Source organism: Capra hircus, chromosome 25 (genome assembly GCF_001704415.2).
Source record: "Capra hircus breed San Clemente chromosome 25, ASM170441v1, whole genome shotgun sequence".
In the NCBI taxonomy this organism is placed as follows: Eukaryota; Metazoa; Chordata; class Mammalia; order Artiodactyla; family Bovidae; genus Capra; species Capra hircus.
The window spans coordinates 39,270,751-39,294,171 of NC_030832.1; the positions used below are offsets into that span (position 1 = coordinate 39,270,751).

The window sequence follows — 23,421 nt, forward strand, 5'->3', positions numbered from 1 at the left end:
TTCCCTCAAAGGGAGGATAGGCCTGGCTCATGTTTTCAGAGGCATCGAGAATAGACCGGTCTCAGCGGATTCTGAGGTGTCAGGGCAAAGGAACCACCCTACGGGGGCCTTCTCAATGCTATGTTTGGAAGCAGCTTTTCTCTCTCCAGGTTCAACTATCATTAAACAACCTTCCTTCTTATCGTCCATATTTGGAGTCAAACAATCCTCAACCACCCAGGGGCAGGATGTTCAGAGCTGTTCCGACACAGCAGGAGCAAAGCCAGTGGAAAGGTTCAGACGAGTCCAAACGATGCAACAGGCAGAAAGCAAAGCAAACTCTGTTCATCACGAAGACACAGTGTACGAGCGCGAAGGTGTGCCTGTCCTAGGCTGCCCCGGCCCCTGCACGGCTGGGAGCCCGGCCCTGACTGGGCTCTACTCAGGTCAGCGGGTGGCTGTTTGCTTCACAACACCGGCGTCCTCAGCCGCACCAGGCCTGGGACAGTCTTTTTTTGGCAACGGCTCTCCAAATCTGGACCTCCAGCCGTCGGCCTGGAAGTGCCCAATCAGGAAACTACAGACACCTCAGAGGGAGCAAAACGCCACAGACACCTCCGCCCCCGCGGCCTTCCACAAGCACTTCCGCCGGAAGTCGAGCGGACCAACAATAGCGTCGTACGTTGACGTCACGTGTCCGCCGGAAGTCTGAGGACGCGCCCTGGAGGCGCCAGCCAGGACGTAACTGGTTGGTGGCAGATCCTGGCGGTAAGTCAGCCTCCGCTGGGGTGTTAGGTACCCGGGCTGGCGCAGGGTCGTATGTCTCCCCATCTGACCAGTCCTTTCCCGTTGTGTGTGGGGCTGCCCGGCGCCCAGACACCCTCCGTGTTCCCTCCGATCTTTCTAACCCCGCCCCCCAGCCCTGCTTTGGCTCCCGGGGAAATGGCCGGAGCTGCTGGGATCTTCGGACGGAGTGTAGCCTCGGGAATGCCCTTCTGTTGGGTCCCCAAGGTGGGCTCCTTAAGTATAGGGATAAACACCGAGACCCAAGTCTCTTGGGTTATTTCTTCCCGATTAGCTTTTTTGCCCTCTCGAAATCTTAAAGGGGGCACAATATCCTCTGACTTTCACATTCTTTCCCACAGTAGAGTCCGCCCCCGACTCCTAGTCTGTCATATCGTGTGTGTTGAATTGGTGTCTCTGCAGCTAGATCCAGCCTCCTAGGGGAACCATGTCTCCTGTAGCTCTGGGTGCCACTCGTTGCGTCAGGCGCACGCTGCTGCGCAAGAGGAGATGCCGTTTGAGTTCTCCGTGAATGTTCGGGGGAGGAACGCCAGAGCTGTCGGCTGAAAGCTATCCAGACAAAAGAAATATGTAGGCTGGGGACCCCGAATCACCTCGTGAGAATTACTGCTCTTTATTTCTTCTGTCTTATCTCGTGGAGAGTTTCCAGTTTGGTTATCTCATTGGGAAGTTCTGCCCAGAATCATATCTGCCAAGGCCCAGAGTAACCGTTTCCAGTTTCTTAATACTGACTCTGGTCCCCAAGGGTGGTCCCTGATTGTTGGGGTCACTGGCCTGGAGGGTTGCTTCATAAGACGCCATTACTGATCCTGGCCCCTGACCTCCTCTGCTGGACCCTCTTTCCAATAGTATTGCCAGCAGATTCTCTTGGGTACCTTTCATATCCATGTGCTATTTGAGGGAAGACGGATGCTTTCTGCATATTCTTCCCCACTGATTTTGGGATTTGCAGGCAGGAAATGCCACAAGGCAGACCACAGTGGTTTGATTAGGAAACTCTTGAAGGGTGACCAGCTGAGTAGTCACACTGAGAGGCAGTTCGTGGTTGAAGGCTGAAGAATTCTGTTTGAGGAGCCACTTAGGGAATCAGTGTCGGTGAATATGCGTTGGAATATATCCCTCAGTAGCAGTCACACTATTCTGTTCTTTCGTAGCCCCGGGATGGACTTTCTGGTTCTCTTCTTGCTCTACCTGGCTTTGGTGCTGCTTGGTTTCGTGATGATCTGCGTAGGCTCGAAAACCCATTACTTGCAAGGCCTGATCAGCAGAGGGGCACAGGTAACAGTGATGCTTGAAGACCACTTGGATACCACCAGTGTGAAAGGCTTGGGCTTCTTGAGTGGCGCTAGTGGTAAAGAATCCGCCTGCCAATGCAGGAGATAAAAGAGATGCAGGTTCAAGCCCTGGGTCAGGAAGATCCCTTGGAGGAGGGCATGGCAACCCACTCCAGTGTTCTTGCCTGGAGAATCCCATGGACAGAGGAGCCTGATGGGCTACAGTTCACGTGGTCACAAAGAGTTGAACACGACTGAACACACACACACACACACACACACGGCTCACCAGTTTTCCATCAGAACGAAAAGGTGATGCCATTTTTATTTGTTCGTTCACTTGCTCTTTCACTTATGGCAGTTGTGGTATATTCCAAAGCTATCATTCTCAAGACTGGCTGTTTTTCTCTGGATTTGATGCCTGTAATTGGGCATGGATGTGAGAAGTGTATGCCTGGAGGGCCCTGATGGGTGAAACTGGGGCTTGTGTGAACAGAAAGCTGAACATCAGGCTGCCCACACTCCTCCAGGGATCAGAGTGAGCAGAATTGGGGTGAAATGCCTTGGGAGGGAGTTGGCTGGGAGGGACCCAGGCTAACTCCCAGTGGACTCTGGGACCTAGGATTGAATGCAGGGCAGGGAAAGGTTTTGTTAGCAGTTCACATTAGCGTCATCTGATCCAGCCCCTCTGCTCACTTCCCTTTGCCTGAAGACCCCCAGTTGGTGCCTTGTGTGAGGTCAGGGTAGAAACGGAGGAGTGGGCATCAAAGGAAGGCCTGCTGCAGGAAGCCCTCCTCTCTTCTCACTTAGATCAGTTCTCTGCTCATAAGCAGAAACACGCCTTAGTATTACCAGTATTGCTTAGGAGTTGGGGGCGGGTAACGAGAAATGAAACTGAACCTTTCTCTTTTGTTTTAGATATTTTCATATATAATTCCAGAATGTCTTCAGAGAGCCATGCTAAGAGTGCTTCATTACCTCTTCCATACAAGGTATTTCTCTTTCAGAGTTTTAAGTATTAGTAGTATCTTCTATCGGAGAAGGGCAATGGCACCCCGCTCCAGGGTTCTTGCCTGGAGAATCCCAGGGACGGGGGAGCCTGGTGGGCTGCCGTCTATGGGGTCGCACAGAGTCGGACACGACTGAAGTGACTTAGCAGCAGCAGCAGCAGTATCTACTATTCTGTTTAGCTTGTTAGCTGTTGCTGTCCTCTGGCTTCAGGAGGTTCCTTGCTCGTTTCCAGCGTGTTACAGGGCAGAATGCTGGAAGGATCAAGAGTCCTGGGTTCAGACCCTCTACTCATGGATAATCTGCCTTATATCTTTGGGGTTTCAACATACCTAATTTTAAATAGAAATATTTAAAGAATGAGAAAATATTGGATTTCTATAAAAAGAAATGTATCTAATACTGAGACCTCAATTCCCAACAAAGATGATGATGATAATTGATAACATTTATTGAATACTTACTGTGTGGTAGGCAGTAGGTGGAAGGTTTCACATGATTACTTTTATCTCAAGCCCAAAAGAAATGGTGTCCCTTGGTTCACTTTCCATAGCATCAGTTCAGTTCAGTCACTCAGTTGTGTCTGACTCTGCGACCCCATGGGCTGCAGCACGCCAGGCTTCCCTGTCTGTCACCAACTCCTGGAGCTTGCTCAAACTCATGTCCATCGAGTCGGTGATGCCATCCAGCTGTCTCATCCTCTGTCGTCTGCTTCTCCTCCTGCCCTCAATTTTTCCCAGCATCAGGGTCTTTTCCAATGAGTCAGTTCTTTGCATCAGGTGGCCAAAGTATTGGTTTCAGCTTCAGCAGCAGTCCTTCCAATGAATATTCAGGACTGATCTCCTTTAGGATGAACTGGTTGGATCTCCTTGCAGTCCAAGGGACTCTCAAGAGTCTTCTCCAACACCACAGTTCAAAAGCATCAATTCTTCAGCACTCAGCTTTTATGGTCCAACTCTCATATCCATACACGACTACTGGAAAAAACATAGCTTTAACTAGATGGACCTTTGTTGGCAAAGTAATGTCTCTGCTTTTTAATATGCTGTCTAGCTTGGTCATAGCTTTTCTTTGAAGGAGTAAGCGTCTTTTAAATCCATAGCATGCTACAAGTTTTTCACAGAGAAGCCCCTGTGAACAAGTCGTCTACCTATTTCTTCCAGAAACTACACCTTCGTTATCCTGCATCTCATCTTGCAAGGGGTGGTTTATACTGAATACACCTGGGAAATATTCGGCCTCTGTCAACAGCTGGAGTTCTCTTTGTATTACCTTTTTCTGCCTTATCTGCTGCTGATTGTAAACCTGGTTTTTTTCACCCTAAGTTGTGTAACCGACCCTGGTAAGTTGAGGCTCTTAATATAGAAACTGGTGACTGCTCAACTGTCCGACTCGTTGACAGTGTTACAAACAAGTAGTGATCCCTCTAAGGGCTTTGCAGAAGATTTGCTATGTAAGGTGTGCCTGAACGTTCAGGTTTGTTTGTTGTAAATTTTACTTATTTATTTATGGCAGCGCGGAGTCTTTGGCGCTACTTGGGCTTTGCTCTCGCTGTGACGAGTGAGGACGCCTCTTCGTTGTGGTGCGTGGGCTTCTCTTGTTGCTGAGCACAGGCTCTAGGGCCCGTGGGCGTCAGTGGTTGCGGTTCCCGGGCTCTAGAGCACGGGCTCAATAGTTGTGGTGCACGGGCTTCGTTGCCTTTGAGGCATGTGGGATCTTCCCGGGCCAGGGATCGGACCCGTGTCTCCTGCATTGGCAGCATATTCTTTACTGAGTTGCCGGGGAAGCCTGACCTTCCGTTTTGAGTGTTTTCTAATTTTATTTTTGTCCTTCTTCAGGCACACAGGGGTACTTTCTTTTAACTTTATTTTTTGCTTCTTTGCCTCACAGATTATTTAAAACTATTTAAAAATTGCCATACACTTTTATTTTTTGATACTTTCACTTAATTGTATTATCTACAGAGCTTTCAGTCTGTAGGATACATTTTCTTTTAAATGGTTAATGATATTTGCATTATGTCCAGGTATGTGGTCAGTTTCTGTAAATAATCCATGTGTTCTTAAAGAGTATATGTCATCTAGTTCTTAGATACAGGCAACTGTATAAGTCCATTAGATGAAGAGGTTAATTATGTTGAGATCTTTTAATATTCATACTGTTTTTTTGATTGATTACTCAGAGAGTATGTGATCTCATTCTAATCGTAGGTTTGACAGATTTTTTTCCTTTACATATTTTGAAGTTGTTAAATATTTATGTGTATAATAGTTATACATACTCAGGAGTATTGAAGTTTAGAATTAGTATTATCTCTGGATTCTTTTTTCTAAATATAATGAGCCTCTCTGTTACTAGTAATGCACTGTTCTCAAGGCTCCTCTGTCTGATATTATTACACTGTTTTTTGCTGGATACTTGCTGGGTGTTTTTTCCCCATTCTTTTATTTTAACTTCTATTTTTGAAAGACAAAATGTACACTACCTAATGAATAGATAAAAAGAGATATACCTCTTGAGTGGAATGTTACTCAGCCATAAGGAGGAATAGGTACTTATACATGCTGTAACATGGAAGAACCTTGAAAACATTATGCTCAGTGAAAGAAGCCAGGTAACAAAAGACCACATATTGTATGATTCCATTTATAGGAAGTGTTCAAAAAAGGCAAATCCATAGAGACAGAAAATAGATTAGTGGTTGCCATGGGCTGTGGGCCTAGAGAGAAGTGAAGATTGACTGTTTGGGGTGATGCAGATGTTCTAAAGCTGCTTGTGATGGTTGTACAACTCTGTGACTATAAAAACCATGGAATTGCACACTATAAACAAGTCAGTTGGTTTTATGAACTATATCTCAATAAAGCTGTTAATTTAAAAAATAAATTATTTGGAATACTAAACATAGCAATGTTAGTTGTATTTTGCCAGGACAGATTGCTTGAACATCCAGTTGACTGTATAGCTCAAAACTAACAACTTGCCCTTCCTTTTTTCAGGTACCATAACAAAAGCAAATGAATTACTGTTCCTTCAAGTTTATGAATTCGATGAAGTGATGTTCCCAAAGAACGTGAGGTGCCCTACTTGTGATTTAAGGAAACCAGCACGGTCCAAGCACTGCAGTAAGTCTTCCTTGGCGCCTCTAGCTCTGCCCTCGCCCAGCAGACAAGTGGGTTTGTCTGTCAGAGAATGTTACATACGTCTAGAAGCAGCCACTGCTGGTAGGGACCTGATCGTGGTTTCTTTAACATACCTGAGGGGTGAAGCCTTGTGTTCTCATGAGCAGCCTTCAGCTCTGGGTCCGGTTCAACAGCCTGTCCTTGGTGGCTGGGCTTGCTGCCCAAGAGATGCTTCTGTGGGATGTTTGCGTTTGCTGACTTCAGTCCTGGCAGAGCCTACCCTCTTAGGGCATGCCCGAGATACTGGATCACTGCTGTCCAACAGAAGTGTCCTGTGAGCTGCGTAGGGGACTTTAAAGTTTCCAGTAGCTGCACCGCAAAAGTAAACAAGAAATAGACAAAATTAATACTATATGTTTCATTTAACCTAACATACCTAAAATACCATCTTAACGTGTAATCAATATAAAACATAAAAATATCACTCATGGATTGTTTATGTTCTCTTTTCATATTAATTTCTTGGAACTCGGTGTGTTTTTTACATCACTGGTACATCTCAGTCAGTAAACATCAATTTTTTATTGGACATTCTTGATGTGTATTTAGAGTTCATAAAGTTTATAGTTGGAAGAACTGATTCATACACCCGAGCTCTTCTAGACATTGGTAATAGTTTTTCAGTGACTGAGTCAGTACCAAAGCATCCTTTTCCTTTAATATCCACATCTACATTGACATGATGGTTCATCTTTATCCAAAAAATTGATGTGACTTTTAAGTGGAAGCGTGAGCTTTAAAATTTTTACCCCGCGGTTCTGGTGGCAGCAGCTGCCGTTTCCCCCGGCCTTCAGTGCTTGTGTCCGTGTGTCGCGTCCTTGGGAGGTGTGCCCGGTGTCCTTACCAAGGACCTATGCAAGGTTGTGGCTCCCCTGTTGCTGTGCAGGTGTGTGCAACCGGTGTGTGCACCGGTTTGACCATCACTGTGTATGGGTGAACAACTGCGTCGGGGCCTGGAACACCCGGTACTTCCTCTCCTACCTCTTGACGCTGACGGCCTCAGCTGCCACCATGGCCGTGGTGAGCACCGTGTTCCTGGTCCGGCTGGTGGTGATGTCAGACGTGTACCTGCAGACCTACGTCGATGACCTCGGCCACCTGCAGGTTGTGGACACTGTCTTTCTTGTTCAGGTAACTGCTGTTCAGGTAACCGCATCGCAGGCTGTTTGCACAACAGCCACTGCAGTCAAGGTGGTCTTCTGCCCATCACTGCAGACCCTCGGTGGTTCCCCTGATCCCCACAGCCTCCTCCCCACATCCCTAATGCCCGGTTCCCACCCATCTGTCCTCTCCACCATTGTGTTATTTTGCGATTGTCACCTCCGTGGAACCCTACAGTGGCAGTTAGGGGTTGGTGTTTTCCACTCGGCACAGTTTCTTTGAGATCCATCCAGGTGGTTCTGCGTGTCAGTAGCTCATTCCTTCTTCCTGCCACACCATATTCTATGGTGCGGATGGGTCAGTTTGTCAGTTACCCTTTGAGGGATATTTGGGTAATTTCCAGTTTTGGACTGTTACTGCTGAGGCTGCTATGAACTTCCATTTATAAGTTGCTGTATGAAAATAGGTATTGAGTATGATTGTGGATTGTAGGATAAGTCCATTTTAGGGTGCTGTGTGTGTGTGTTATGCCCTCTAATTATTTGATACTAGGATAACACATTGTAACTATATCAGGTGACTGATGTGTTATCTAATGTTACTGTGATGATTTCACTGTGTAATATAGGTAATCATCATGGTGTATATTACATTGTTACACCTTAAACTTCCAGAATTTTATTTGTCAGTTATATCTCTAAAGCTGAGAGTGAAAAGAAAATTTGAACTGTCTTGGACAAAAATAACTGGAAATTATTCCTCTCCCAACAATTTCACTCTCCAGAGGCAAACACCTTTATAGTTTGTTGTTTATTTCAGGCTTTTTTCCCCCGTATCTGTTTTATATGGCCATACACCTTCACAGAATTAGCTTTATTTTTACACAAACAGGATTCCATGGTGATTTTTCCATTTTGTCTTTCTCAGTGGGCAATATATTACCAGCATCTTTTCCAAATTAATGCACAAACATTGACCTCACTTTAATGGCTCCTTATTGTTCCATAGCATAACTATCCCAGAGTTTTGTTCTACCTCCTGGATGGACATTTAACCTGTTTCTTTTGGGAAGAGGGGCTGATGCTACAGTGAATACCCTTGTACCTGTATTTCTGTGGTCATATTGTTTTCAGAGAGAAACTGATCTTTTCTGTCTGTGTGGACTTTATGTTGATGTATGAACTAAGAGCTGCATTTATTTTTGTTTATTTTCTGCATAGCCACCTGGCATAACACCATTTCCTGAGTGTCCTTCCCCTTTTCCCTCAATGTACGCACTCCGTTTATCCCATATGAAGTTCTAATACACACCAGGATTTCCTCCTGGGCTCTTTGTCTATGCCCTCTGTGTTTCTGATTGTCCTCAGTGGGTCAGAGATGGGGGAGCTGGGGAGGCAGCTCTGCTGTGTGTGTGGACAAGACCCTGGCTGGTGGGGGTGACCCTGACTTAGGTCACAGCCTGGCTGTCTAACATGCTGCTGCTTTGTCCCCAGTACCTGTTCCTGACCTTCCCAAGGATCGTCTTCCTGGTGGGCTTTGTCGTGGTGCTGAGCCTCCTCCTGGGGGGCTACCTGTGCTTCTGTCTGTACCTGGCTGCCATTAACCAGACCGCTAATGAGTGGCGCAGAGGCAGCCGAGCCTGGTGCCAGCACTGTCCTCACATGGCCAGGCCCCCAGCAGCGGAGCCCCAGGCCTACCGGAACATCCACTCGCATGGGCTTTGGAGCAACCTTCGGGAGATCTTTCTACCTGCTACTGCACGTTATGAGAGGAAGAAGAAATAGGGATGGCAAGAGTGCTGCTGCCTTTTAAATATAGTATACATTTATTTATACATATGGATACGATCTAAGCATTGGTTTATTTGTTTTTCTGGTTTCTGCTGTGTTTATGAGTTGGCTTTCAGTGGCTAAGGAGAGGAGGGGAAATTAGTATCTGCTGGGTGTCTAATCCTTGCCAGGTACCCTGCTAATAAACCCTTTTATCCTCTGTTCATTCAGCTGGCTGAACAGAGCATCTCTGAAGTCCTGGTGCCAAAGGACTCAAAGGTGACTTCTCAGAGGTTCCTCTTGACCTTGGTCTCCGGCTGGGGACCTAGATGGGAGGGGCCTCATGGCTGTGTCCACCGATGTGCAGGAGGGTCCCTGTGATTTGGAATTGTCCCTGGATGCACCCTCTTTGATGCCCTTTCCATCATCCCCAGGGAAAGACCATGGCTTTTTTTTTTTTTATGTCCTGACCCACATCCAGCATCCTCACCTTGACCCACCTGCAGGCCAGGATGGGCCTTTTAAAGGAAGCACATCTCTGTGGCCTCTTGCCTGCCCTCCACTGGCCTCTTGTGGCCACACTCAAGTCATTTCCGCCCTATTTTTAAAACCCCGAACTAAGCCCCAGTTAATTCATTGCAGAAAGATGAACGTAAGGAAAAAGGGATTCACAGAAGGTGCTGAGGGCTTTTAGATGTTCAGATCTTAGTCTTCAGGAGCAGGATACTGGTTTCCTGCGGCCCTCCCAGGCTGGCCGGGCCGCTCCAGAGGGCACTGGGGAATGGGAACTGCGGGGTAGGGGGTATCATTCCGCGTCATTGCAGCCCTGAGAGCTAAGACTAGATTCAATCTTGAAAGTGAATGAATGGCTGAGGCCTGAGCCAGGGCCCTGCACCACCACCCTGTCCTTGGAAAAGCTCAGTGAAATCAGACGCGCAAGCTTTGAACGCCGCGTGGAGAAAGCCAGGGGAGCTCGGCGAGGGTCTTTGGGGCGTGGGTGGGGGGCCCCAGGCCCTGGGAGCCTTGGCCGGGGGTGGGGGGTGTGGCTCCCCTCGGCAGGGGCGGGGTCAGGGTGGGCGGGGCCGCCGCTTCCGTTCCCGAGGGCCGGGCCGCCAGGGGGCGCGCCCCCTGAGGGCGGGCCCTGGCCGCCGCCCGCGCTTGGCCCTTGCGGGCCGCCGTCGCCGCGCTCAGACTCCGCTGCAGCGCGGCCCCGCGGCGTCTGGTTCACAGGACTGTCGGTGGCGCTGTCGACGCGCAGCTGTGGTGCCCGCCGGCTGCCGGCGGGGGCAGCGATGGCCCCCTGAGCGGGCCCGAGCGGGCGGCGGCGGCGGGCGGGGGGTGTCGCGGCGCAGGCCCGGGGTCGGCGGGCGGAGGCCCGGCTGCGGCCTCTTTGTCTCGGCGGCGGCGGCGGCGGCGGCGGCGGCGGCGGCTGTCGCGTCCGCGGGGGCCCCGGAGCGGAAGTCCGTCGGCGCTCCCGGCGACCCGGCCGCCGCGGCCGCACCATGAGCGACATCCGCCACTCGCTGCTGCGCCGCGACGCGCTGAGCGCCGCCAAGGAAGTGCTGTACCACCTGGACATCTATTTCAGCAGCCAGCTGCAGAGCGCGCCGCTGCCCATCGTGGACAAGGGCCCCGTGGAGCTGCTCGAGGAGTTCGTGTTCCAGGTGCCCAAGGAGCGCGGCGCGCAGCCCAAGGTGCGCCGGGCGGCCGGCAGGCTCCCCGCCCCGACCCGTGAACCCCGGCTCCCTTCTTCCCTTCCTGGTGACAAGCGTGGACCACACCGCGAGCCCCCTCGGAGCAGCGGCTCTGCCCTAGCCCTTGGCCTGGTTCTTTCGGCAGCTGCCAATGTGCCCGTTTTACGGGTGTGTGACCCCCACGTCTCCAAGGTTTTGTTAAAGGAAGAGACCGTAGGTCACCGCGAATCCCACGGGGTGATGCATAATGACGCAGAGGGCCATTTCCCTACATTGAACAATCTAGTTCTACTCCGTGGGACCCGGGCTTTAGGAAGGTGAAAAGTTCCCTGAGGGAAAATAGTGTGTTTTCTTACCGTGTGAATTAATTAATACACTTCATTTCTCCCCGCTTCTCCCGGATTTGTTTTACAGAGATTAAATTCACTGCAGGAGCTCCAACTTCTTGAAATCATGTGCAATTATTTCCAGGAGCAAACCAAGGACTCTGTCCGGCAGATTATTTTTTCATCCCTTTTCAGTCCCCAAGGGAACAAAGCGGATGACAGCCGGATGAGCTTGTTGGGAAAACTTGTCTCTATGGCAGTGGCTGTGTGTCGAATCCCAGTGTTGGAGTGTGCAGCGTCCTGGCTCCAGGTACTTCTGCAAGTCTCTGAAGATGTTTCTTTCATAGCTCAGTTGGTAAAGAATCTGCCTGCCTGCAATACAGGAAACCACAGTTCGATTCCTGGGTGGGGAAGATCTCCTGTAGAAGGGATAGGTTACCCACTCCAGTATTCTCCGGCTTCCCTTGTGGCTCAGCTGGTAAAGAATCCGCCCACGATGCAGGAGACCTCGGTTTGATCCCTGGGTTTGGAAGATCTCCTGGAGAAGGGAAGGGCTACCCACTCCAATATTCTGGCCTGGAGAATTCCAGGGACTATACAGTCCATGGGGTTGCAAAGAGTCAGATGTGACTGAGTGACTTTCACTTTGGTTTCTAGAGAATTTTTTCCCCTATGTTAAAGAATCCACAGAAAACAACAAAATTCTGTACGTTAATTATCCTTCAGTAAAAAAAAAAACAAAAAAACACCCACCTGCCTGTTCAGGAGATGCAGGAAACACATTTGATCCCTGGGTGGGGAATATCCCCTGGAAAACTAAGTGGCAACCTACTCCAGTATTCTTGTTTTTTATAGTTAGATCGGTAAGCCTATGAGTTGTTCCAGAGTGCCACTTCTGAGTTGATTGCTCTTCTAATGGATATGGACATAGAAGCCTTCTAGAATATTTTTAAATATCTAAGGGGAAATAAGGTAAACCCGCTTGCAGATGCAGGAGACATAAGAGACATGGGCTCGATCACTGGGTCGGGAAGATCCCCTGATGGAGGAAATGGCAGCCCACTGCAGAATTCTTGCCTGGAGAATCCAATGGACAGAGGAGCCTGGGGGCTACAGTCCATGGGGCCACACAGAGTCGGACACGGCTGAAGCCAACTTCACACACACGCACAGTAGATTGTGTTAGGTAGTTTTTTGGAAGATCTATTTTGTTTTGTTTTTTTGTTACTCAAAGGTTTTGAAAAATTCCTAATCCATTTAGAGTATTATTAACTCAAAATTTTTATTAACGTGGTCCTCAGCAATGGCAACCCACTCTAGTACTCTTGCCTGGAAAATCCCATGGATGGAGGAGCCTGGTAGGCTGCAGTCCATGGGGTCGAAAAGAGTTGGACACGACTTCACTTTCACTTTTCACTTTCATGCATTGGAGAAGGAAATGGCAACCCACTTCAGTGTTCTTGCCTGGAGAATCCCAGAGAGGGGGGAGCCTGGTGGGCTACCGTCTCAAGGGTCACACAGAGTCGGACACGACTGAAGCGACTTAGCAGCAGCAGCAGGAGCTACGTTAACAGAATTGACCACATTCAGTTTCTCAAAGTTGCTTCATTCCCAAGGACTTGATGACATTTGTGTTTTAAAAAAATTTATCTCAATGTTTTTTCCTGTGATCTTATTAGTCTTTAACATTTGGCCAGTAAAAATACATATTGTTCTCTGTAGCACACAGGTAAATCTTAGTGAAATGTACCTTAATTGTCACTATTCTGATTTCTGGGGCCCCTGAACTCATCTCTCGTGTTGTCTTTAACCTCGAGATAACCTCTATCCCTTGGCAACCTAGCTTAAGTTTAGTGCCTTGAAATTCATCGTGTGATTTGCGTTTATCTCTTGCGGTGCTGTTGTGCTGGCATTCTAGCAAAGTGAAAGCAGATGTTAACAACGGGAAAGGGTCTTGTGGCTTGGGTCAGGTTTGACACCCAGTGGCATGCGCTGCAGCTTCCTCCGAGGAAAGGTGTAAGAGATGGCTGGCTTAGTGCCTGAATGAACAGCCTGGCCTGACACCCTGCCAACACCCTGACACCCAGGCCCTGTTTCAGCCCTGGAACTGGCATCCTGAGCAACTGCTGAATGTGGCTACAGGTTGGCATCTGACCAGGAGGGCAAAAGGACCGGAGGGTGGTGATGTAGGAACCTGTACTAGGAGAAGATTGTAAGAAAAATTGATAGAGTGCTGCTGTAAGTCACATGACAGTTCACAGACTCTCCTAAAGCACATCAAAGTGATACCAGCTGTTAATTTTTACCTTTAGAGTCTTACCTGTAGGGTTACAAAAACGGTCGTTTCCCCACTTGAAGTCAAGAATGATTTTTCCCAAGTAGACTTCAAAGCAGGGGTCAGCAGGCCTTTCAGGTAAAGGGCAAGACAGTCAACCTAGGCTTTGTGGGTCCTGTGATCTCTGTCACCCCTACTCAGCTCTGCCCTTGTGGCGCAGGAGCAGGGCTGTGTTTGAATAAAACAAAAGCAGGTGGCAGGAAGGATTTGGTCTGCAGGCTTTCGCTTGCCAGTCCCTGCTTCTGAGTAAGCTGGTCACATCTTCCCTTCCTGGGAGGGGTCCTGCCGGTTCTGATCTTCACTGTATGTTTATGGTTGCTCGTCTGCTGGCGCTCCGCACCTCTAGTTACATGGACTGTGGCTTCTTTCCAGCGGACGCCTGTGGTCTATTGTGTGCGGTTAGCCCGGGCCCTCGTGGACGACTACTGCTGTCTGGTGCCAGGATCCGTTCAGACACTGAAGCAGATATTCAGCGCCAGCCCTCGCTTCTGCTGCCAGTTCATCACCTCCGTCACCGCACTGTACGACTTGTCGTCAGGTAAACTTTAAACAGGTTGTCGCACTCAGAACGGCTTCAGCTGATTGCCAGTGGTATGTACACTGACCACCCAGCCAGCAAATGCTTTGTTTTTTTATTTTTCCCTCTGCAGTGTGTATTTTATTTCAGGCTAAAAGCTAAAGGCATGGGTTACTTAGATCTCTGGGATTTCCTAATGGGGAATTCTCCTTAGTGAATCCCATCTGGCTGACTCTGAACAGTCCAAGTGGCAGAGAGCCCAGCAAGCTAGGGTCTGGTGTCTGGGATGGGTGGCTGGACTTGCGAGCACCCCACCATGGCAGGGCACCTTTCCTGGCCCTCTCCAGAGAGGCGTCCCAAGAGCGCTTAACAGCTGGCAACAGTGTTCAGGTCCTGTCTTCTCATAGGAAAGATTTAGTTAAAGCAAGTTCACAGCATCGCAGTTGCCCTTTCATCAGTTACTCCAGGGCAACAAGAACAGAAATTGGTTTTAACATTGGATTAATAAATGGATTAATTAACATGTGGAGAAGCAAAGAGTGTTCACAGAAGACCACTCGTGTGCTCGAACGGACATGAGACGGGGTATTTTTCTCTTAGGTCAGCTTGCCAGTCTGATATGTCAGTGATGTCTGTTTTCTTTTTTAAACCACTGTCAAGGTGTGATTGGCATACAAGAAGCTCTCTGTGTTTGTATGTGTGTAACACGATGAGTTTGGAGCCACGAAAATCACAAGCTGCAGGGCGGTGGCCCAGAGGGCGGGCATGGGGTCCACCAGCAGCATAGCAGTTGCCGCGGCCAGCGCTCTGGTAACGGAAAGGCCTACCTGGGGCGTTTCCACCTCCAAAACCCCAAAATGGAAGGAGCTCACCTAACCAAAGAGAACACCCTCCTGCCCGATGGGTGCAGAGAACTCGGGTCTCCCCAAAGCAAGATTGTGGAGATGGGCTCCTCAGGTACACATACGTGTGTACACACAGCACATGTGTACACAGCATGTGCACACACACTGCCTTCAGGCTCTGGAGATGCCTCAGCTGAGGTGTGTGCGGGGCTGGGGAGGGGCTGGGTTGCTGGAAAAGTGGGCCTGAGACTTGGCATTTCCCAGACGGACACGTCTTGGGAAGTCAAGGGGACAGACTCAGTCACCGGTGTTTACCTTGCCAAGTCCAACTCCGAGACAGCTGCTGCCTCCTGATACCGTCATTTCATAGCAGCAGGGAATGGGCGCTCATTCACAAAACAGCAGATAATCTTAGGGGAGAGGCCAGTGGCCCCTGTGAAAGAGCATCTAGGGAGCTGACACCGATGTGGGGCTCACTCCCCCAGCTCTCCGCTCTCAGACGTGGCCCTGGACCACAGCAGCCTGGCAGGGACTCCGTCAGCCTTAGCTTTGTCATGAGCTGAAGGCTGCATAGCCCCAGGGACGAGAGGCCGGGGGTCTGCTGCTGTGCGCACAGACAGCCCAGGGGCAGCGTGCGGCCATCCCAGGATAGGTGGTGTCGCCTCGCAGTTAAAGGCCCCTGGGGTCAGGCCTGGGCCCACCATGTACTTTTTGTTTTTTTCTGCCACGCCATGCGGCATGTGGGATCTTCCCTGACCAGGGATTCAATCTGGGCCCCCTGCACTGGGAGGGAGGAGTTTTAATCCCTGGCCTGCCAGAGAAGTCGCTCCACCGTGTACTTTTAGTGAGTCTGGAGGAAATGACTTCGCATCTCGGTGTCTCAGCTTCCTTATCCTTTGTATAATAGATGAGTTGTTTGAGGGTTGAGTTAATCCATGTGAAGGAGACTGGTGCCTGGCACGTGGTTAACTCAGAATGAGTGTCAGCATTTGTCATTATAATTTCTCTGTTTTGCTGCGGAATGGCCCAGATCTTGGGGATCACAGGAGGCCAGGCTTAGGTTAGACAGGGGCTGGCAGCTGACATTAGCAGCGGACAGATCACTGTCTGGACTCTGAGCTGCTCCCCGAAGGCCACCATAACGGTCACTGAACCTGTTCGGTGACAGAGGTGATGAACTGGTGGCAGAAGCGAGGGCTGGCGCTGAATGTCTGCTTCAGCATCTGAACGGATCCTGGTGCCAGACAGCAAGAGTCATCCACGAGGGCCCGGGCTAACCGCACATGGTAGACCATAGGGGACACCAAACACGGACGAAACCTACTCCCAGGGGAGGGAAGAAGTGTGGCAGCGGTTTTAGATATAGATTGTTATTGTTGTTCAGCCGCCCAGTCGTGTCTGACTTTGCGACCCCATGGACTGCAGCACACCAGGCTTCCCTGTCCATCACCATCTCCCAGAGTCTGCTCAAACTCATGTCCATTGGGTTGGTGACGCCATCCAACCATCTCATCCTCTTTTGGCCCCATCTCCTCCTGCCTTCAATCTTTCCCAGCGTCAGGGTCTTTTCCAATGGAATAAAAACCCCCTAGATACAGAGAGTGGATTCATTTAAATTGACACATGGAATCTTCAAGGCATAATGGAGTTCTTGGGAATTTTCGACTTAACATGTTTCTTGAGCCCTGCCGTGGCCAGGCTGAGGGTCCTGGGACGCTGAGTCAGGTGAGAACCAGCCCTCAGGAGGGGTTGTTCCAGGAGAGGAGTCAGAGGTACACCATCTTCGGGAGAGGACAGAGGCACAGGGAATCGGGTGGTGAGTCCTGTGAGCTGGGAGGTCCATCTTCCCGTCTCCTGTCCCTGATGACCCTTCTGAATGCATCTTTGTTTGCAGACGATCTCATCCCCCCGTTGGACCTGCTTGAGATGATCGTCAATTGGATCTTGGAGGACCCCAGGTTGATCCTCATCACCTTCCTGAATACTCCAATTGCCGCCAACCTCCCGATAGGATTTTTAGAGCTCACGCCGCTCACCGGATTGATCCGCTGGTGCGTGAAGGCCCCCCTGGCTCACAAAAGGAAGAAGAAGGCCCCCTTAGCCAATGGCCACGTTGCCGCCAAAGTCTCGAAGGACTCGGGCGGAGCAGAGCGGGACTCTCACCTCCTGTACTCCAAGCTGCACCTGAGCGTGCTGCAGGTGCTCCTGATGCTGCAGGCGCACCTGACCGAGAAGAACCTGTACGGCCGCCTGGGGCTCGTCCTCTTTGACCACATGGTCCCGCTGGTGGAGGAGGTGAACAGGCTGGCGGACGAACTGAACCCCCTCAATGCCTCCCAGGAGATCGAGCTCGCCCTGGACCGGCTTGCACAGGCTCTGCAGGTGGCCATGGCCTCTGGGGCCCTGCTGTGCACGAGAGGTGGGTGATGGCTGGCCGGGCCCCTGGGGTGGGGGCGCCACCCCCTCTGGGGAAGGAAATAGGGGCTTCCCCCCAAAAAAAAACCTAAAAAAAGAATTGAAAAAAGAAAACAAACAGAAAATAGGGGCTCGTGGACAAGGACTTCTTTCCTCTGGTTTTAAAACATCTTGCCTCTTGGGGACTGCAGGGAGGAGGGCAGAAGTCCCAGGACGCCTCCAGGTAGAACCCCGCGGCGAGACATCCCGGTGTCTCCTGGCTGTTTTGCTCAGACCTGGGGCTCCTCCAGAGCGTGGATAATAACAGCTTCATGTCCTTCCTCCAAGGCAATCTTCTTTTTGTGCAGTTCTTTTCTTTTGTGGCATAATTTATATACAGTGGAACGCAGGATCGAGTTCAGGAAACATTCCCATCACCTGTTTAGGGGGTTCCTCAGTTCTCCTATGTTCAGTCCTGGAACTTGCCCGGGAGCATGACCTGGTGTTGATGACATGCCCGCCTTTGGTCTTTGACTGCCGGCTCCCAGCCCTTGACGGCAGCCCCACGGGTGACGCGTGTGCCTCATATCTCCCTCTTAGCCTTGATCCGCTTTCTTTGGGCCCTTCCCCACCCATCTGATGGGTCCTCAGCAGAGCCGCCCCCTTTCCTAAGTGATGTCTTCTCTTGGGGGCCTGTTGTGTTAAAGCAAATATGGAAGAAAAATGAGAACCCAGTTTCTGAGCAGTGATAGATGAGAGCGAGGCACTGTGACTATCCTGCCGGCGGCCTTGAACATCCGGGAGCTTCTCCCCTTGTCGTCTGCTGGCTGTTCCTTAATTCTCTGTCCCTTTAATTTCAGATGACCTGAGAACCCTGTGCTCCAGGCTGCCTCATAATAAGTAAGTGCCCTCCCCAGACTTCTGGCTGGGCTGGCGTGGGGGTAGAGGCAGGGGTGGGGGGTGTGCAGGGCAGGGCGGACCCCTTGTCCTAGCTTCCTTGGGTAGAGCTGGTCAGCAGGGTCTAGGGCTTCTGTGTGTAAGGGATCCCCCCAGGCCCTGACGATCAGTGTAGGGAGGAGGTGGATGTGGTAGCGTAACCCGCAGGCGAGGAGGCCCCCGCAGAGCGTCCATCGGAAGGGTGAGAAAAGCGGCCGTCTTGCTGAGCGTCAGTGGAGAAGCTGGAATGAGCTGGGGTGTCCTTTGATGTTGTTATTTAGTCGCTCAGTCGTGTCTGACTCTCTGCAACCCCATGGACTGTGGCCCGCCAGGCTCCTCTGTCCATCGAACTCTCCAGCAAGAGCACTGGAGTGGGCAGCCATTCCCTGCTCCGGGGGATCTTCCCGGCCCAGGGCTGGAACCTGCATCTCCTGCTCGTCTCCTGCCACGCAGGCAGATGCTTTACCGTCTGAGCCACCGGGGAAGCCCCTGAGTGTCCTTAATCGCTGACAAAGTCAGTGTGGGTGTGTGTCGTCGTGCTCTTGTGTCACCGTTGGTGACATTACAGTGGCACAGCCCTTAGGGAGGCAGGACAGGGACACGGCCCTGGGCCACAGCGTGTGGCTCAGGCCAGCGCCCTGACATTGGGTGGCACAGACCAGGTTCCGAGTGAGGTTCTGCCTGTGGCCTGTAGTGACGCTGGGCCACCTTGTCACCTCCGTCTCCCCCTCCGCTGCTTTACGTGCCTCCAGGGTCATAGTCAGGTTTAAACGAGCTGGCGTTCGCAGAGTTCCTTGTCCACGGTGCACGGCCATCTCCCCCTCAGTGGTGGCGGTTCTTGTCCTAATTTTGGGGAAGGCCGTGGTAAAAGTGGTGAGGAGCAGGAACCGTGTGGTCACACAGCTGCTGGGGAGAATTCCAGCCTTGCCACTGCCTATCTATATGGCCTCAGGCACGTTCTCGCTCCCTCCGTTTTCTCTGTAAAATCAAGAAAACCATGGCACCTGCCTCGGGGCCTCCCTGCCTCCCGTGCCCTGCTCCCGATCATGGCATTTTTGTGACGATTAATTGAGTGGACACACAAGAAGCAGGTTGCACAGCACTTGATAGGCAGGAAGCACCTAAGGAGCGTTCGCTGCTGTCCCGTCTCCCATCACCTCGTAACCCAGGGGTGTCTCTGAATCAGGTTAATTTCATTGAATCCAAGAAGCAAAGAACTGTGTGCACAAAGCTGTTTCATGCAAAGGCAGTATCACTAGTAGCAAAGAAGCTGGAAGCAACCTCACCCTCCCAAACGTAGGGACACTTAGGAAATTGGTAACGTTACATCGGAAGCGTGGGCGCTGATCAGTTCGGTCGCTTAGTCGCGTCCAGCTCTGCGTCCCCATGGACGGCAGCACCCGCTCCCCTGTCCATCCCAACTCCTGGAGCTGGCTCGAACTAATGCCCATCAAGGCAGTGATGCCGTCCAACATCTCATCCTCTGTTGTCCCCTTCTCCTCCTGCCTTCAGTCTTTCCCAGCATCAGGATCTCTTCTAATAAGTCATTTCTTCGCATCAGGTGGCCAAAGTATTGTGCGTCTTTGCTAAAAACAGTAAATGGATATAGCTGAACGCAATGTGCGGGTGGGCGGGTTTACAGGAATGAGAACGGCCAAGTTAAGTTAGTTGGATGATTAATTTTCTTTCCGAGGGTTTTTCAGTACGGAGGAATGTTCCTTCCCCTTGGTTTTTAACACGGATGGTGGGGCTCCAGGGCTGTTGTTGGCAGGCAGTGAGGGCAGAGATGAGCGTGCCTGGCGGCCCCACTGCAGAGTGTGTGTGCCCAGCTGCCCAGGGCACGACCCACCAGCCCTGCTGGGGCCTGGGAGGGTAGGCAGATGTGACCAGCTGAGCGCAGGCTGAACTTGAGGTCAAAGGATGGGCCAGAGGCTATTCCCCAGGCTGCTGGCTAGAGGGGCCAGGGGGCTCCGGGCAGGCGTCTGGGGGGTGAAACAGAGAGGATGAAATGCATTGGTTCCTAGGGGAATGAAGTGGTCCCGCTGGAGATACTCCAGCAGCGGAGCAGGGCCATGTGAGGGGACGGCGCGGCCCTGGGCGACAGGGACACTGAGGGGCATAGAGGGGGCCTGGCAGACGGGATTCCCTAGCTGGGTGAGACAGTGGAGACCCTGGGGTGAGGCTGGGAGAGCAGAGGTCAGGGGAGCGGGGCTGGGGAGGAAGCCTGTGTCCCGAAGGAGGGGATTGGTTTTAGGCTGACTCCCTGCGGCCCAGCTAGAGGTGGTGAGGAAATTAAGACGCCCCGCTAATTGTGCTGGGAGGGGAGGGCGGGTCAGAGAGGACAAGAGGAAAGAGAGGATTCTCTCCTGGGGGGTCCAGAAGGGGCCAGCAGTGGAGGTGACATTGAATTCAGGAGGACTTCCTGGAGGCAGAGGCTGTGGACGTCCTGAACTGCAGAGAGGAGGGTGCAGACCCAGAAGGAAGGAAGTTGAGGAGGGGAGGACTAAGGCTCCTGGGGGTGGGAATGGGACGGGAGGGGGCCCTAAGAGTGGCTGAGGACTGGGTCCAGGCCTGGGCCGCCTCAGGACGCTGGATGCCAGGGTCACGTCCAGGGCCAGCTGCCTGTGGCTGTGCTTGGAGTTTAGCTGGGACTCAGCCATTCAGAATGCCTCAGAGAGGCGTGGCCCTCCGTCCTTTTTGCTGTGGCTCCTCCGTCACAACGACCCCCCGGGTATGGATGGCTGAGGCCAAAACAGACACTGATCCGCGCTTGTCCCCGAACCACAGACGCCGAGGCCATGTCCGGAGCGCCTGTGGACCGCAGGGCCCCTGCTCCCCGGCGCTGTGAGCAGGGTCCTGGCATTTGCCACTGTGGCCTCTCCCTCTCCGGGCCCCCCCAGTCCACATCCCACCGCCTCCAGGTCAGCCCCTCCGTCCTCCTGTGCACACAGCCTTCCTCACCCAGGGGCCTGGTGCTGTCGGCCGCCTGCCGCCTCCCTGCAGTGGCCCTCGGCAGGCAGGTGGCGTGGTTGGAGCCGGCGCACCCTAACCCCTCTCCTTGTCTCCGCAGCCTGCTCCAGCTGGTGATCTCGGGTCCCGTGCAGCAGTCACCCCACGCAGGGCTTCCCCCTGGGTTCTACCCCCACATCCACACGCCCCCACTGGGCTACGGGGCCGTGCCAGCCCACCCGGCTGCCCACCCCGCCCTGCCCACGCACCCCGGGCACACCTTCATCTCAGGCATGACCTTCCCGTTCAGGCCCATCCACTAGCCCGGCTCCGTGAACTGCCGAGTTGGCACCGTGCCTTCCGCGCCTGGTTTGGAGGAAGCCTTCCCGGGAGAGGGTGGTGAGCGGAGAGGAGGCCGTGGGGGCGGCCAGGCGACCCCTCCTCACCACAGGACCCGGTTGGTGCCAAAGTTCAGTGATATCAGCATCTAGGCACCTCCTCCCTGTCAACATCTGTAAAAGTCCAGATGCGACCAACAAAAGGAAAATCGTCCAGCCCTCTGCAGAGCTGCGTGGGCACCTTTAGAAGCTGCCAGGACCGTGAGCCTGTGGTCCAGCGTGTCGTTGCAGACGCACACCCTGAACCTGTGCCAAGGGGCGTGGATGGGGGACCAGCATCGCTGAGCCCACCTGCCTGGCTTTCCTCCCCGCGGGTGGGCTGCATCCCACCGAGACACAGGCCACGCCCACAGTTCAGGGAGCAAGGCTGAACCACTGGCATCGCAAGCTTGCACCCAGCACTTGGTACAGGTCAGAGAATCCTGTGAGTGTGACCCCAGCACCGAGGAGAGGAACTTCTCTGTTTTATTGGATTCCCTAAAGTTTCTTTTCACATGTTCAAATAAATTTTTTCTAAACCGTCTCGTAGACCATTATGGAATGTGTTTGAAAACTTACAGGCCGGGCCCCTGGAAGTGTCCTCCCCAGTCTGCCGAGGTCCTGGTCAGAAGACTGGATACGATTCTAGCCACTCCTGTTGCCAGAAGCACCGCAGACGCTCCCCACCCTGTGCAGAGCGCCGGGGTCTGTCTGCTTCAGTCACAAGTCGCTTCCTGATTAGAGGGCCTCTGAACCTGGCTGTGTCCCAGAAGGTGGGCGTCACCATTTATCTCCAGGGCTACATAGTCTCAGCTCCACTCAGACTTCAGGTGTTTTTGCAAAAAAAAGAAAAAATGAAGGAAACAAAGCCACTAGGGCCACAGATTTCTTCTGTGGTACTTTTAGCAGTATGTGGGCACTTGGAAATGATGGACCTCCTGTTAAGTAATTATGTGCCGGGCACCTGCACAGTTTTATTGTTTTTACAATGGTGTTTTACATCCATTAAATATTGATACATAAGAAAATATTAGGCAACAGGGGAAACAAACTATCTACACAGAATACATAAGAAATTACCCACTGATCCAGAGACATTCCAATTTTTAAAGTGAGTGAAGGAAATGAACAGAAAATTTATAGAAAAGAGGGGCTAACCTGGAGGTCCAGGGGTTAAGATGCCACACTTCCACTGGATTGATCCCTGCATCAGTTCAAAGATCTGCCATAGCCAAATAAGTAAATAAAGCCCAATAAATAAGTATATTTTTAAAATGATACGTACTGAGCCAAAAACAGTGGAAACCTCTGGGGAAGATGATAGACGTGGGATGACAGCCAAAGGAGGCCTTTCCTTGTCTACACAGTTTTAAAGTTTCAATTTTTATTTTTTAACTCAATTTTTAAAAATATTCTGAGTCGTAAGGAAGGACAAAACTGAATCAGTCCCTGACTCCTGTAAGTAAAAGAAGCCTGGGTCTGGCATACGTACCAGCCGATAACCGCACCCAGTTTGTTTTTATAAGGACAGTGTATTCATATGTTACTTGTCTAATTACAAGTAAATTTTTAAAGTGCATTTTAGAACTTCTGTTTCTGGTAGTGATGGGTTAGATTTTTCAGCCAGCCCTTCTGCTTTAATTAAAAACACTGGATAACGTACAATGACCTACTGATGAACCAGCAGGTTATAAAGAACATCCAGCTCAGGGCTTCCCTGGGGGGGTCAGTAGTAAAGAATCCGCCTGCCAATGCAGGAGACACAGGTTCGATCCCTGGTCCAGGGGGACCCCACCTGCCGAGGAGCAGCTAAGTGCCAAGTGCTCTAGAGTCAGGGAACCGCAACTGCTGAGGTCATGCGCTGCGACTACTGAAGCCCTGGCACCTAGGGCCTGTGCTCCACAAGAGAAGCCAGCGCAATGTGAAGCCCG

The 23,421-nt window shown here is 51.5% G+C and overlaps 2 protein-coding genes across 4 annotated transcripts; both read left to right on the forward strand.

Moving 5' to 3' along the window:
* On the forward strand, positions 284 to 9,188 carry ZDHHC4 (zinc finger DHHC-type containing 4). 3 transcript variants are annotated; one of them, XM_005697895.3, is made up of 8 exons: positions 284 to 747; positions 1,186 to 1,379; positions 1,938 to 2,061; positions 2,976 to 3,049; positions 4,229 to 4,407; positions 6,065 to 6,190; positions 7,134 to 7,378; positions 8,842 to 9,188. In XM_005697895.3, exons 3-8 carry the CDS (start codon positions 1,945 to 1,947, stop codon positions 9,130 to 9,132), a joined length of 1,032 nt encoding a protein of 343 aa, XP_005697952.2. In that variant the 5' UTR covers positions 284 to 747; positions 1,186 to 1,379; positions 1,938 to 1,944; the 3' UTR covers positions 9,133 to 9,188. The 3 variants fall into 3 exon arrangements, with proteins under 3 accessions (XP_005697952.2, XP_005697951.2, XP_017896398.1); XM_005697894.3 differs by having other exon boundaries at positions 654 to 747; positions 1,186 to 1,353; XM_018040909.1 differs by lacking the exon at positions 1,186 to 1,379 and having other exon boundaries at positions 673 to 747.
* On the forward strand, positions 10,248 to 22,039 carry C25H7orf26 (chromosome 25 C7orf26 homolog). The gene is made up of 6 exons (XM_018040906.1): positions 10,248 to 10,811; positions 11,226 to 11,447; positions 13,845 to 14,010; positions 16,729 to 17,253; positions 18,089 to 18,128; positions 21,235 to 22,039. Exons 1-6 carry the CDS (start codon positions 10,620 to 10,622, stop codon positions 21,434 to 21,436), a joined length of 1,347 nt encoding a protein of 448 aa, XP_017896395.1. The 5' UTR covers positions 10,248 to 10,619; the 3' UTR covers positions 21,437 to 22,039.

Bases quoted from the DNA above. Each gene is read 5' to 3' on its own strand.
- ZDHHC4 (XM_005697894.3), top strand. From the start codon at position 1,295: ATGTTCGGGGGAGGAACGCCAGAGCTGTCGGCTGAAAGCTATCCAGAC. The intron at 2,062-2,975 runs GTAACAGTGATG...CTTTTGTTTTAG, and splicing joins TGATCAGCAGAGGGGCACAG to ATATTTTCATATATAATTCC. The intron at 6,191-7,133 runs GTAAGTCTTCCT...GTTGCTGTGCAG, and splicing joins AGCACGGTCCAAGCACTGCA to GTGTGTGCAACCGGTGTGTG.
- C25H7orf26 (XM_018040906.1), top strand. From the start codon at position 10,620: ATGAGCGACATCCGCCACTCGCTGCTGCGCCGCGACGCGCTGAGCGCC. The intron at 10,812-11,225 runs GTGCGCCGGGCG...TTTGTTTTACAG, and splicing joins AGCGCGGCGCGCAGCCCAAG to AGATTAAATTCACTGCAGGA. The intron at 14,011-16,728 runs GTAAACTTTAAA...CTTTGTTTGCAG, and splicing joins ACTGTACGACTTGTCGTCAG to ACGATCTCATCCCCCCGTTG.